The 15824-nt window shown below is 44.8% G+C and overlaps 1 protein-coding gene across 4 annotated transcripts in view; it reads left to right on the top strand.

The window, feature by feature from the left end:
* Window positions 1–15824, top strand: part of NETO1 (neuropilin and tolloid like 1) — a 1259189-nt gene that overhangs the window by 1188549 nt on the left and 54816 nt on the right. For all 4 annotated transcript variants that reach the window (XM_069620705.1, XM_069620706.1, XM_069620704.1 and 1 more), the window contains exon 8: window positions 14383–14496. In XM_069620705.1, the coding sequence (XP_069476806.1) occupies window positions 14383–14496 (114 nt within the window). The remainder of the gene's footprint in view (window positions 1–14382; window positions 14497–15824) is intronic.

The raw sequence follows: 15824 nt of genomic DNA, 5'->3' as shown, positions 1-15824 counted from the left end.
CAGAAGACTGGCCAAAGCAGAAATGAGCACTCTGGGGTGTAAGTACTGTTGCAGCTTACAACCAATGAAACCAGGGGCCGCATTGCAAAGGACTCTGAGTGATACATAGCACCTTAAATTGTTTGTGTTTTGTAGAAACAAATAGTGTGAATTGTAGCCAGGCAAGAATATTAGCAGGGCCTCAGACTCCTATGGAAAGTGTTTGCCAGTGTACAAAAGATGATGGTGTTGTGGCTGGTCTGTGTGGCTTAGCACTGATGTGAGACAGTGATGAGAGTTATTAAAACCAAATAAAGGTGTGAGCACATTATAGCTTGAATTGATTGAAAAGACTAGCATAGCAACAGTATAGGTTAACAATTAACTTACTAATTACTAAATACTAACCTATTAACATTTAATCTTAACCATATTAATATAATTAGCGATTAGAGTGGGATTAGCCTAGGCCATAGCCCATGATGCAAACTGTAGGTGCAAACTGTAGGTGCAGACTGTGGAGGATGATGGCTTTGCAAATAAAATACTCGAATTGCAAACTGATCCACAGTGTGGTTATTAAGCTCAGAGCACAACAAAACTACAGAATTCAGTTCCAAAGACAACTCATTGGTTGTCCAGGAAGCATAGGATGGAAATGTTGCATAATCGTCCAGGCCTGTAGAATGAGTGCTGTACAGAGGTCACGGTGAAGAAAGCAGAAGGAGTTTAGAAAAGTACTAGGCCTTGGCTACAAGGGAGGTTTTGATGAATGGGTGACATCACATCAGGAAGTATGAGGTAGGTGGTTAAATCATATACTTTCTTTATGAAGGTATAAGAAAAGTGGGATGGCAGAGAGAAGACTTTAAAAGGAGCAGAGAGTAGGAAGGAGAGGTTCTCTTCTGAGAGAAAGGTGAATCAAGAAGAGATTTGAGAGAGAAAAAGGAACATTTGGGAGTTTCGGTGGTTGATGTGCAAGATGATCTGAGATTGAGCCAGGCTGCCATGTGCTGAGAGTCTGCAGGAGAGAAAGGTGTGTGTCGTGTGTCCTTCACTGAACTGACTACAGTGGCTGATGGGAACACAGAGCCGGTGTGCTGAAGAAGGCTTAAGTTACTTACCTGTAACTTTTATTCTCCAGCATGGGTCTGGCATGGATTCACATGCTCATGAATATTCCCCGTCATCAAGCTAGGAATCCTTGTTAAAAGAAAAAAGTTTCACTTTCACTTTGAAACTGTATTTCTCCTCTAAACCAATCACGCTCCTCTGGGTCATACTGCCCCATCCAATGACAGTCCTCTCCCTAAGCTCCACCCCTGGTGATCATTTTCAGATTTGGTAAGCACGTAAAGTGGCATTATCAACCAAGAAGAGCCACAGAGGTGAAGTAGGGAGGGTTTGCATTTGAATCCATGCCATTCCCATGCTGGAGAACAATAGTTACAGGTAAGAAACTTAAACCTTCTCCAGCATGGGGTCTGGCATGGATTCACATGCTCATGAATAATGATTACACAGAAGTACGTGTACACAACCATGGGAGGTGGAAAGGATCAACAGAAGCAACAACACACTCACCTCTGCACAGACTCACCTTAAGTGAACAGGCTGCTTAGCACCACTTGGATAACTCTGGAGTCCTCCCTGAAATCCCTGTCGATACAGTAGAACCTCATGAAGGTGTGCGTGGACCTCCACGTAGCAGTCCCGCAGATGTCGAGCACGGGCACACCAGAGAGAAATGCAGTCGTTGCTGCGATGGTTCTGGTGGACTGGGCTCTCATGTGGCCTTGCCGATACAGGGACCCCTCGTTTCCCACTGGTGGACACCTGTGTCTGTGATGTCCACTGCCACTGTGATGGTGTGATCCATGGCCACTTCCCCTTCTTGAAAAAGTTCCAGTGCCTCAACCCTCTTGTCCTTAGGCAGGAAGTCTAAGATCCAACCCAGCTTGTACCATAGTTCCAGGTCATATTGGGACAAAATGGAGTTAGCTGCCTTGATGGTAGAGGCTGCTGTATTAATTATGCTCTTGCCCATTTCATCCAGCTTCTTCCCCTCTTGGTCCGGAGGTACCATAGCTGTCACTGATGGATTCGGCAAGCGCTTCCTGGTTGCGGCCGAGACCACTGAGTCGGGCAAGTGTTGAGACCTTAAGCACATGGGCGCTGAATTCGGTACAATGTACTTTTTCTCCAATCTGTCACGCTTGGGCGGGGCAATACTTGTGTTCTTCATTAGCACCAGGCCTTTCTCCCAGATGTCGTCCATGAACAAAACGGACATGATGGTCTTTCCTCTTGACTTGCGCTGCTGGTACAGGAAACCCTCCTTCTTCGTCTCCTCGGGAACCAACTGAAACAGCTCAAAGGCCCTTGACATCATGGAATTAAAGGATCCAACTTTGTCTGGTGGGGAGGTCCTATGGGGCTCCTCCGCTTGTGCTGTTTCTCTTTCAGCCGTGACATGTTGTCTTCGTCGCTGCCCATAGCCATGGTTGCTGGGTCCATGCCTGTGTATGTGCGTGGAGCCAGGGCTCCAGGTTGGGTTGTGTCACAGCAAGATGGTGGTGGTGGAGGGGTCAAATGATGCCAAGGACCATCCCCAGTGCCGGGGGCATCCACTGCTGGATTTCTATGGCCAGTTTTTGCATAGTCGTTAGAATATCCACCGACACATCCCTTGGTCCAGGGGTGAAAAGAGCCAGTGGCGTAGGGTCTGGACTGATATTTCTCCTCTTGCGAGCAGCTGACTTAACTCCACCACCCCAGATCCTCCCCCTTTGTGATCTGTGTAGTAATCATCAGGCAGGTTATCATCTCCCTCGTCAGAACTTGAGTAAATCTGCTCCAGACTATCATGAGCAGCCAGTGGGTCCACATACTAAAGAGGTTCCACCAGGGGGGCCTTCTCCCTTTCGCTTTCAGGAGGCTGCGGGGTCGATGCAGTCCCTGTGTATTTCCCCGATCCCTGAGTGGTTGATGCCTTCATTGATGCTTCTGCAGCCGTATCTCACCTAGTGGGCAAGGACGCCCATGAGGTGGTTGTGGCAGATAATTCCTTCATGGACACATTCCCCTTCAATGCTGTCATGGTAGTTGTGCCCATCGAGGCCTTTGTTGATGGTGCCGCCGTTGACTCAGTTGACCTGGCAGGTTGCAAGGTCTTAATTAGCTTGAACGAGTCCTCTCCAAACTTGTCCTTTGCTGGTTTATCTGCTGACACCCAGAGTTTGGACAGGATTAGGGACTTTCTCTTAGAAGAGATCCCTTTTTGTCTGCAGGCTCACTGTGGAGGCTGATGATAATGGCGAACACCTTCTGTCCGGAGGCTGAGTCAGTGGCCTTGCTTGACTTGAGCCACGCTGACAGTCTGCTGTAGAAGCCTTTCTTGGTTTTCTTCGAGAAACCACAGTACGCTTTGCATCCCTTCTCATCATGGTCTGGATGCAGGCAATCTAAGCATTTATGATGCCGATCTTCCACTAATACGTTCCTTAATCCACACTTTGCACAGAGTTTGAAGAGGCTTTAGCCTTCCTTATTCTCCTCCGACTTGGCTGAAAGGCGCGAAGTAGGCCCAAGGCCATGCCTCCTCAATACTTCGATGACGATCCGGCAGTATTTTGTATTTGTATTTATTTTATTTGTAACGCGCAAACCCACAGGCCCGGAGGCATCAGGGCGCAATTTGTACAGGTTACAGATATACATATGTACAGACATAATATTAAAAATGTACACAGAGACAGTAGGTGACTAAAGTAATCTATCTGCATATACTACAGTTGCACAAAGACAGTAGGTGACTAAAGGAATCTATCTACGTATACTACAGTGATGCCGGTGCTGTTTGGTAATAACAGAGGACAGCAGGTCAGAGTGTGTAAGACAGAGGCGCTGAGCAGGGATTAAAGCTGGTCAAAAAGCCAAGATCTAGTATTAGCTTTGAAAGTGTTAAATGAGTCTTCAGCTCTGATGGTAGCAGGGAGGGAGTTCCATAGCTTGGAGGCTAGGACAGGGAAGCTTGAACCCCCTGCTTTTTACAGTTTAAATCTAGGGAACGCTAGACAGTGGGACTGGGCAGTTCTTAGTGGTCGGGAGGTCGAGTGGCGTGACAGTCGACTGCCGAGGTAGATAGGGGCCTTGTTAGCCAGGCATTTGTGCGTAAGGGCGAGTGTTTTGAGTGAAATTCTCTGCTTGACAGGTAGCCACTTTAACTTGGTTCTAGTTTCTGTGATATGCTGGTTGCGGGGAATGTTTAGGGCGGCACGAATGGCATTGTTTTGGGTAGTTTGGAGTTTATTCAGGTTCTCTTGGCTGGTGCCTAGATAAAGAGCACTACAGTAATCGATTTTAGCCATGATGAGGGTTCTCGCTAATGTGACACTGTTGGAGGTAGTAAGGAATGGTCTACAAGCTGCGATGAGTTTGCATGTGTATGCGGACGCAGATCTGACAGCATTCGTTTGTCGAGTTAATGATAGTGTAGCGTCAAGGTAGAAGCCTAATGTTTTAGTGTCTTTTGAGACTCGAATGTTATTACCGTCTATGGTGAATGACTGATAGGACGGTTCTAGTCTGCTCAGGCGTTGTGCAGTGCCTAAGATCAGAAGCTCCATCTTGTCATCGTTTAGGCACAACTGGTGTTGGGCCATCCAAGCTTGGATGACCAGGTAGACGTCATTAAGGGACTTGGTGTCAGCTAGATAATCACCAGTGATGGGAATGAGTATCTGGGTGTCGTCCGCATAGTTAGTATAGGAGACACCCAGATAGTCAAGCACATCAAAGAGAGGTTTAGTGAAGATGTTATAAAGTGTGGGTGACACGCAAGATCCCTGAGGTACGCCACAGTGAATTGGGGAAGGGTCGGCAGCTGCGGATGGGGCAAAGACTCTCATGGATCTATTGCTCAAAAAGGATTTGATCCAGGCTGCAGCAGAGGATGAGAAGTTGGCAGCGGAGTGGAGGTGCTTGCATAGGATCTGGTGGTTGACCAAATCGAAAGCGGCTGAAAGGTCGAGAAGTAATAGCATTGCTAGTTTGCCCTGATCCTTTAAGACCTCGATTTGGGTTTTAAGGTCTATTAAAGCAGTCTCCGTCCCGTGTCTGGGGCGGAATCCGGATTGTCGTAGACCTAGCAAGTTATTAGATTCCAAATAGTTTTGTATCTGGAGGTATGCGGCACGGTCTAAAATCTTAAGCAGAAATGGGACTGTGGTGATAGGTCGGAAGTTAGTAGGAATGCTTGGGTCAAGGGATGGTTTTTTGAGCAGTGGGATCACCCAAGCGTCCTTCAGGTTATCCGGGACAATACCGGATTTGAAGGAAGAGTTAATGAAGGCCGTAATGAATGGGGCCAGCTCATGCGCTGAGTCCTTAATAATAGGGGCAGGGCACGGGTCACCTTGGCAGTTGGATGGTTTAATTCTTAGAATTAGGTTTTCTACCTCAGCAACGGTGAGCGGTGAGAATGTAAATGGTGTAGTATTAGCAGTGTCTGGAAGGGGGGCCCTGGCATGGGAGAGAGCGCGGTTGTCTCGCTTCAGACTGTCCTGCTTATCTTTAATTTTCGCTTGTAGTGTGGAGATTTTATTTAGTAAGGCTGCTTGGATGTTGGCACACCATTTACTATCTTTCAAGCAAGTGCCAGAGGGGGCGACTGGAGTTTCAAGCTCTTTTAGGATTTTGAAGAGCTCCTTAGTGTTCGAGTCAGCTTGCATAATGCGGTTGTTAAGAGATTCCTTTTTTGCAGTGATGATAGAATCTTTATAAGAGAGTGAGGCAAGAAGGAAACCATCTTTGTGCTCATCAGAAGGGTGGCTTTTCCATCGATTTTCAGCACAACGTTTCGCTTTGCGGAGTAATCTTAACTGTGGGGTGAACCATGAGTTAAGATGAGTTTGTAATTTAGCCTTCCTAAGTTTGATAGGAGCTATAGAGTCAATGGCCGTTAGCATTGTTTGGTTGTAAGTGTCTGCTAAGGAGGTAGGATCAGAGCAGGTGTTGGTAGCTGCATTAAGGGTCGGGAGTAACAGTGGGAGGAGTTTCTCCTTAGTTATGTCTTTTTTGCTTCTGGTCAGGAGTGCTGGGGCTATTGGAGTCGGGGTACGTGGGGTTGCTTCAATGTTAAAGGTTGTGATGTGGTGGTCAGACCATATACAAGGGGTGATGCTGAGAACCTTAATATTGCAGTTGGATCCAGCTAACCAATCAAGTGTTCTACCTTTGATATGGGTAGGTTCTTGAATATACAAGGTGAAGCCGAGGTCAGTTAGTACGTTCTCCAGGTCAGTTGCCACAGGATCCTTTGGGTCACCAAGACCTAAGTTAAAGTCGCCTAAAATGTTTGTTTGTGAATTATTTTTAGTATTGTCAAGGAGGAGGGTGGAAATTTCACTGGCAAAGGACGGTGCCGGTCCCGTGGGCCTGTAGATAAGGTGCAAGGTGGCCGTTTGGTTGGGTGTGAGTGCTAATTTGACTGACAGCGACTCAGCTGATGCAAGTTTGGCATCAGGTATCACTCTTAGGTCGAGCTCATTTTTATGGATGAAAGCCACACCCCCACCTCTAGAGTGGGCTGTGGGACGGTCACATCGTGTGATGCCGTAGTCAGGCGGTAGGGCCAACGCTAGTAAGGGGCCAGAAGCAGCATGAAGCCATGTTTCGGATATAGCTATGAAGTCAAGGTCAGACGTGGTGATGAGGTCAGCTATGTCTAGTGCATGTGCAGTGAGGGATCTGGCGTTAATAAGGGCACCCTTAAACCTGGGCAGTTTAACCCCTGTGGTTGTGGATTTGCATGAGGTAGTGATTGACGGTGATCCAGGTGGAGAGGCGTTGTTACGGGAGTGACGTAGGTGGAATCTGGTGCCTAGTCTCTTATTTCTGCGAGAGAGGGGGCAGGGTTGGTTGGGTGTAGGTTTCCTAGCGAAGTGTTCCAGCCATAGTGCTGGGTCATTAAGGTATTGGTTGATCTGGCCTACAGCGGGAGCTGCCGGGCTCATTCTGGGAGACACCATAAGTCGTGGGGGTGCAAGACTGAGGAGAGGCTGATCAAGTTTAACCCGGGGTGGTGCGGTTGTTACTGTGGGTAACTGAGTGACTTGGGCAAGTCGTAGGGCCAGGGTGTAATATAGTGGAAGGAGTGCACTGAAGTGCATGATGGTAGTCCTGGTTACCTGAGTAAGAGGGAAAGAGCCAGGGAGGCACAACAATCAGGTGCATAAATAGGGGTCACCTAGATTCAGATTAGCAGTGAGAGGCAAAAGGTAATACAGTCAAATGCATAGGATGGGATCACCTAGATTCGATTTAGCAGTGAAAGGCAAAAGGTAATACAGTCAAATGCATAGGATGGGATCACCTAGATTCGATTTAGCAGTGAAAGGCAAAAGGCAATACAGTCAAATGCATAGGATGGGGTCACCTAAATTCGATTTAGCAGTGAAGGCAGTGCGATAATCATTACATAATACATTGCAGTGCTAGTGTGATTATGACTAGTATTTGGCACATTGAGCATATAATGGTGCTGGATGAAGTGGATGAAGATCTTTGCCGGTAGCAGATCCCCATTGCCGGTCTCTGTCCTTTGTCGAAGACGAAACAAGCAAAAATCAGTCAACATTTTTTTATGGAAATAAATTTGAAATAGCACAAAATAGCTCAGAGAGCAACTTGAGGACTCCTGTTAAGAAAGGAGGAAGGCAATGAATATGGAAAGGGAAATGTGCACGGAATCGCACAGTGAACAACTTTGAATCTAACAACGTGCATACAATACCCAAGACTCGTGTATACTAAAACCCAGGAGTGCAAATAGAGTGAAACAATAATACCAATATATGAAAAGGGATGTGGGGTAAGCACTTAGAACATCCTTATGACTGAAAGGAAAGTCGGCAAACTCCTTACCCACTATGCTTTTACAGATACTGACAGCGCTAAGCCCACGTAGAGGGCAAGCAAGGACAGGATCTGTGAGCTGACACTCTGGATGATACTGAATAAGGAACTTAGAAACAGTACTCACGAGGACCGGAAAGACCACTTGGATGTCAGTAAACCCACAAACCCAGTTGATCAAACAGGGACCCAGAAGGCAATAACAGCAATGGGTGGAGGATAACTAAATACATAAGACCCAAGTCAAGGAGCAAGTAGGAATTGTGATTATAGAATAGTGAGGAAAACAAAAGGCATTCACACAGGGGCTAGTACAACAGCACCCCACACCTAATAATCATGGGAAATAAATGCAGAGGTGCAATGGAAAACATGGAATGGATCCCAATAGAAAGTAAGGATCAGGAGCAGGGAAAATGATATCACAAAAGGAAACCTTTCCCACCCATCCAAGGAGAAAAGGCAGGAAGCTAAATCTATAAAGGGAAAGACTAATGCATCAAGTTTTTCTGTAACAAAGGACAGCATCAAAGAAACAGAGAACACAGGCAAATTGGGCTGCATCAAAGGGTAAAGCACAGAGAAAGGCTGCCTGTAGACAGAGGAAGACAGAAAGGGAAATCCAGAAAGCAGAAATCAATTAAGCACATACATTCGAAATTCAGGGCAGAGGAACAAGAAACAGGAACTAGGAACTAGGCACAAAAGCTAGGAACCAGGAACAAGGGACCAGTCACAACAGGAACACTGCAACAATGACCAGCGCTGGACTGAAGCAAACTGAGGCTTTTAAAGCTGTTTAACGAGCACACCACTCAGGTGTGCCGCCTGCTGCACCTGCAGCCACAGGTGTTGCCTATCCTCCATCCAACCTTGTCCTGCAAGGGAGGAGGTGAAGCAGTGAGCCAGACATTCTGGGAAGCATAGTCATTAAACTAAAGTAGCATGCTGGTTGCCAAAAACCTGGAATGGATCCGGAAGGGAAGTAACTTGGAAAATAAGGTTTTAGCGCTCCCAATTCATCACAGCACTGTAGCATAAGGTTCGGAGGAAATATCCAGTAGGGAATAAACCCCAAAACATGCCCCCAAGTGGTGAGAACGGGAGCGAAGGGAGCGAGCCGTGACAACTCCCAACATTGAAACGTGTGGTAAAAATCTGAAGGTGGCAACCAGGGGTGGAGCTTAGGCAGAGGACTATCATTGGATGGGGGCAGTATGACCCAGAGGACAGTGATTGGTCTAGAGGAGGAATACAGTTTTAAAGTGAAAGTGGAACTGTTTTTTCTTTAACCGAGGATTCCCAGCCTAACGACGGGGAATATTCATGAGCATGTGAATCCATGCCAGACCCTATGCTGGAGAGGGGGGTTCGCTGACAGCCTCATACGCTGAGCACTTATAAAGCTCTTGGTAAGCATAAGAGTGACAAAATTAGAAAGATCATTTTAAAGGTATGACATCATTCTTTTCATGCAATCGAATGTAAAGGTTTGTTTTCTGGGTGGATTGGTCTGTTGCAGGCTGAAAATTCACACAAAACATTCCAAATTTGCACAGATAACCCTGCAATGCCTGCCAAGTTTCTTGTGGGAGGTTTGGTGTTTTAAAAAAAAAGGGGGATTTCAAAGTGTCTTCGCATCACTGAGCGGTCTAGCTAAAATGTCAAATGTTCCAAGTTTTCTCCGTGGTATTTAAAGAGTTTCCATGAGTGTTTATGACTGTGTTTTGATAAGTCGCATTTGGATTCTGTCCTATATTTTGACAAATTCAGATAAAAGCCAATGAGCGCTATTGTGAAAGGAAAGTGTGTGGCCTGTCGTGTGTTCTGTTTATTTTTGTGATGCATAGAGTGTAAAGCTTGAGGCATTTGATACCATCAGTGGTAAAATTAGTGTGCCGAGCCCTCTGCTTCGTCTGGTAATTGTAGCCAAAGAGTACCAGAATAAAAGGAAATAAAAAGTAAGCTGATTCCCTATGTTTTCGATGCATGCTTTAGCAAACAAAGGATAGCCATATTGTTCCACGCACTTGCAGGTGGTGGTAGTGGTGGTGGTAGTCACCTGGAGGTATACAAATCCTACAGTTCCTGCACTGAGAGCCAATGTCAGAGAGATGTGATCCCTATGATCTAGATAAAGCAGTATCCTTTCCCGCTGCATTTTGAACCTTCTGGAGTCTACAGATCAATGCTTTTGGATTTTAAGTTGAAATGCAAAACAGTCCAAAATTCGTTTTAGAGGGCAAAGGTGAAAGAAAAAAGAACTAGATACTTGAAAAATGTGGACCTCAGGAGACAACACATCTAGTGAAACGCCTAAGTTCCTGACCATTTGGGACAGCGGTAGGACAGATGCCTAGGAGAGGGGCCAGCACAGAGAAAGCCAGGTAGCTGCTAAAAGCTCCATCTATTCGGCAGACCCCAGATTGGACGTAACAGATGAGCACAACAGCATTTCCGTGTTCTGTACATTACATTTAAGTTGGTTTTGACCCATCCACAGACTAAGTTGTTCCAGGCATATTCTACCCCCTTGTGAGCCGGCAGCTTCTCTCACATGGAAGATCAGTTGCCTGTCATTAGCTCATATATCAAATCTGATACCAAATGAACTGATAAGCTCCAATAACTGTCTCATATATTGATTGAATAACAACAGACTCAATGAAGAGCCTTGACGGGCACCACAGGTCACCAGTTGTATGGCCGATTCGAACAGTGGGACAACCACTGACTGAGTTCTGTCCAACAGAAAGGAAGAAAGCCAGACCAGGCTTTATCTCTAAACCCCACTTATAACTTATTTGACCGAATAGAAGAAAGAGTTTGAAATGTGGATTCATTTATAAGGTTGCACTTTCTTTATAACTTACAGAAGTGTGTACTATATGTTATGTTATATTGCATTTGTCTAGCACCTACTGGCATTGGTATGGCCTCGAAGGGCTGTATATGCCTAATAATACTTAGTCACATCATCATCCTCTTTAATACCTGAACACTTGCGCATTCTGTCAGAAAATATGCCAATTGTTGTAATGTTGAATACATGTAGAATTTTTTTTGGTTGGAAACATAAACGGACATACAACTTGTAATGTTTAGCAAACAAACATGTTAAGCAGTCCCAAAAAAAAAAGTATGTAATAACCAGCACTGTGGTTTAGAATAAGTGGTAACACGTAAATTGATTTCCGCATTCTTTACTAAATCCCAGCAGTACACTAAATAAAACAACTGCCATGGCTGTCTCCTTAACAATGAAGTTATGACTGTGATTTGACAAAGGAAATTAGCTCAAAGTAAAGGTCTCTGAAGGCCTAGTCATTGCTTTAATTGCGTTATTGGCATTTGGGATTCCATTGAGAGATTTGACTTTAACACAGACTGCTGATCTTGTTGAGGGGCAATGTGACATAATTAATTAACGATAACGTTATAAGCGTGGTGACGTCATTTTCCTACCATGTTATGGCTGAACTACAATAATACGATATAGAGGCTTTTATACAGAGGTTGCTTGGTTCCAAACATAACATGCTGCATGAAAGAGATGGAGGGAATAGGGAAAGCCATGCTGAGGAATAATGAATACAGCAAATTCCGAACTATTAAGAACCACAGAATTTAAGCAAGGGTGAAAGCATAGTACATAATGTTTCAATGTATTCCACTATCATGGCAAAAAGACCTGATCCAGCTGGTAACAGATCAGGTGGTAATGGCCCCAGACCCGCGAGGGCCTTACCGGTGGACTTCAGTGCCAATGCCACCCAATCCAGGGGCGGGTGGAGTATTATGGCTATTAGAACCCCGGGTTTTCAATCTGAGAACCCAGGGTGCTGACAGCAATGTGTTTTGTTTTAATGAAGGGGATGCTTAAATACTGACTTAAGATGGCCACCGTAGAGATGGAAGGCGGGGCTCCATGCAGAGCCTCTCTTCCATTTCCACAGTTGCCCAGGACGGAGGCTGGAGCAGCAGTAGTTGGTTGCGCTGCTGCCAAAAGAATAAGGTGAGTCCAGTAGGTGGTTGTGGTGCAGAAGAAATGGTGACTGAAGGGGAGGTGTGGCTGGCAGTAAGATGGCAGGGCAGCTGAGCCATCTTCAGGCTGCCTGGAACTCGGGCAAGGGTCGTGGGATTCAGCCTGTGAACCAAGCAACCTGATTGGTTGGCTCCCTCGCCCCATGTGCTAATTATATTTAGCTCATGGTTAGAAATGTGTGGCTGGGTGGCATAATTGCCGGGGTGACCTCATAATGCTGAGTCCAACCAAAACTGTTGTCTTTGGTTGAACCCCTTCTAGTGCTACTCTCCCTTAATTCTGTCATCTGCTCTCTGCACCATGTTGCCTGCGGGCTCCGGTGCACTATTAGTCCAAATAACATAACATAACATAACATAACATAACATAACTAGGGGGTAAAGGTCCATTTCATTCACACTTCATCACATTGCGCACTGGCAATTAAAGTCATTAGATGCTCAAACACCTGCTGCTTTGCAGTTTATATTTAACAACAACAAAATACAGAAACATCTACTTATCTTAAAATATTTTGTAAATGTACCCTTTATTTCAATTTCCATGTCTGGTTCTGCTTAAATGCACATTGGGCCTCATTACACGGAAAGCGGTAGAGTGATAACGGTGCCGGCAGAGTTGCCGGCGCCGTTATCACTCTACCGCCTCATTACGAGGTCTGCTGGCGGGTGCCACTAAGGACGTCTGGTCAGACCAGACGTCCTTAGCGGGACCCGCTAGCAGACCAGGATGCTAACAACGGGCCCGTCATTAACGGGCCCGTTGTTAGCATCCTCCCCATTCCCATTGAGCCCTATGGGGGCTCATTGGGAATGGGGATGTACCGGGTCTGGGTCCGGCAAAAGGGAATTACCGGGCCCTCCAAGGTCGGAATGGCCCAGTAAGTCCCCTTTTGCGGGACACAGACCCGGTACCCAGTTTGGGGGTTGCCATGCCTCTAAAAACGGCATGGCTACCTCCAAACTCGTAATGAGGCCCACTGACTAGATTGTGGTTATGAAACAGTTATATGTGAGTTTTTGTTCATAAAAACGATGACGTAAACTACTTACCAAATATTTAATAATTGTCTTTAATTGATTTTCATAAACAATATTCGTGGATTTTTTGCCGGGTGAATATCACTGAAAATATTGTGATGTGTGTATATTTTGATTGTTGCAGGAAAAGAGTCTATCCACTGCCGGTCCTATGTCTATTCCTAGACACCTTTTTAAACATGTGCATTTTGTTCATGCACTTTTGATCGATATGATTTCGATCCTTTCTTTTAAATGGGGGTCTGCCAAGCCACCTAAGTGTGCGAACGGAGTGCACACTTTAAACAGGTGTCAACACATAGATGTGTTACATCCATGCCTAGATTCGTCTCTTAACTGCCCGACATATTTCTTTATCATGTATGTGTCGATTGTTTAGAGATTCTCGAGAAACGATTACAATTGGTCAAAGTCATTTTATAAGGCTGGAATCTGTTTTGGTGAAAGGAAGAAGGCATATTCCCCTAGAAATGAATGCACCATGCCCCCCCTGCTTGCCCTTTGACTCAGGCATTACAAAAGTATACATAGAACTACCCTCCCACCTGCTCCTGTACCTAACATCTTTCCTCTAATTATCCTTGTCAAATTCCCATCTACAAACATTTTCTGAATATTTTATTTCAAGTTAAAATGAAACTTTATCAATTAATATTTTACAATGTAAATTGCAAATGTTTTTCTGATAATGATGAAATAGGCAAGGCTTGGTTGTCAAGTGTGTCACTGTGATCCTTAAGACTTACAATCATACTTTGTGTGCCGTATTATCTTAAAATGTATTTGGCATATTGTGTGCGGCACATCAATAATTCAAACCAAACAGTGAGTTAGTTGTGTTGTAAAGGGGAAACGTGCATTTTTTAACTAGGCTCTGGTGATTACCCCACCTGTTAGACAATCTAGAACTGTCATGTGTTTCAGTCCTGCTGGCGAAGTGAGGCAGGCACTGAGCCTCGGGCATGTGAACATTGCCCCCAGCTTTCAGACACTTAGCGCACATCTTCCAGCCCTGAGAAGGCTGCATATGTTGACTTCAGATATATTTTCACGGCATGAATATTGCAATGTTGTGGCGTTTGCCCCCTTTTTGTTCTTCACATGAACTGTTCATGTTACCCTGGAGAATTAGAATGCCCACATTACAGTAAATGTGATATTACTGTTTTAAAACCGTTCTTGCAACAGATAAAAAGGTGTATCCACTACAATTGAGCACCGTACCTAATATATTTAATATAACAAATAACTTGTGTAATCTAAAACATATGCTATTTAATATAACCGTTTTCTAAACTAAATGCAAAAAATTGCGGCCATTTTGAAAAGTGTGGGACTGACTAGCTGCTTAAAGTGTTGGATGTTTTCATTATAGATGCCTCATTTTCTTTTTTTCTCCAGCTCCCTGTGAAGCCAACACGTTTTTCTGCCATAGTAATATGTGTATTAATAATACATTGGTCTGTAATGGAGTCCAGAACTGCGTGTATCCATGGGATGAAAATCACTGCAAAGGTAAGGTATCTAATTGAAATTTTAATGTAGCTGTCAGAGCCTGAGCAGGTATTATAGGCATTAGGGGGGCTTATTTCCATTCTAGACCATACGTTTTTCTGTATTTCGCTCTCCCTTATTTGCAGTTGAATAATTTTAATGGTGGGATTGACAGATTATATTCCGTGATGCTAACGTTAAATATTTTGTATTTCCTAAAGGGTTTCAAGGATAATTGTCTAACGCTAGTGGATGGCAGTTCTCTACCTCATGTAGTGGTTACTGTCCATTGTGACATCACCGTGGATTCACCGTTTGTCCATATGAGAGCAGCCGGATGCGGTGCCATACACATTAAGGAAACATTGAAAACATTTGGCAAATGAACAATAAATTCTAGGTCTGACAAGAACTAAACAAAAAAACAGAGAAAACAGACTAATAGAAGTGGGCTGAGCTAATGTGAAGTAAACTAAAGATAACATTTGACCTAGATTGTTCACTTAGCTGGTTTGAGCAGCTCGGAGAACGATGTTGGGCCTGTCTTTGTTGTGGTATTTCCCTTGTGTTTAGTACCTCAGCCAGTTCCCGGCCAATGGTCTATTCAAGTCAGAGGGGCGTTTTGCTTGCTCAGCCTTGCATGGCCCATTGGGCATTGTGGCAGGGGTACTACGTGCCATTATGGCAGAGGGGAAGCTGCTGTGTATTCCTGCAACAATGAGCTGTGAGGAATGATGACATCCTGGAACTGCTGCATGCACAAGAGCCAAGACTAAGGGAGAGGTGTTAGTTGACACCTATCCCTCCTTGATGCTAGTGCATGGGCAGTTTAGGATGCACTGGAAAGTGGCACAGAGACAAAAGGCCTTATTTTCAAGGTGTTTTACAATGGGATTTTGCTATTGAAAAATGCTTTTGTAAATCAGGACACTTTGGAAAATCAAGCCCAAAGTCTTTCAGATCTAGCAGTCGGAGCAGGTAAGTGGAAAAAAGTTGAGTCACGTGTGTGTTGGTACAGATGTGTGTTTTGGTCTGTGATCGTATGTGTTTGTGCATGCATGCAAGGTGATCTGTGTGCATTTGTGTACACGTGTGAATGTGAGCACTGCTGGTGAATGTGGTTTGTGTTTATAATATATGTGTGCAAGCCGGTAAAGGTTGCCACAGTGGATGCAGTTTCATAGACATGGATAATAATAAACTGTATTGGCACAGCCAGAATACATGTCGTGTTCTTTCTAACTGTGGCATTATTGCAGTGACTACGGAAATAAATCCCAGTCTGCAGCATACCTGTTTTCCCTATCCTCTATACATTGTTTCTATGACTCATCCTTACTGGTGGCTAA

Source organism: Ambystoma mexicanum, chromosome 5q (assembly GCF_040938575.1).
Source record: "Ambystoma mexicanum isolate Mex_15411 chromosome 5q, UKY_AmexF1_1, whole genome shotgun sequence".
Classification (NCBI taxonomy): Eukaryota; Metazoa; Chordata; class Amphibia; order Caudata; family Ambystomatidae; genus Ambystoma; species Ambystoma mexicanum.
This window is presented reverse-complemented; position numbering and strand designations above follow the sequence as displayed.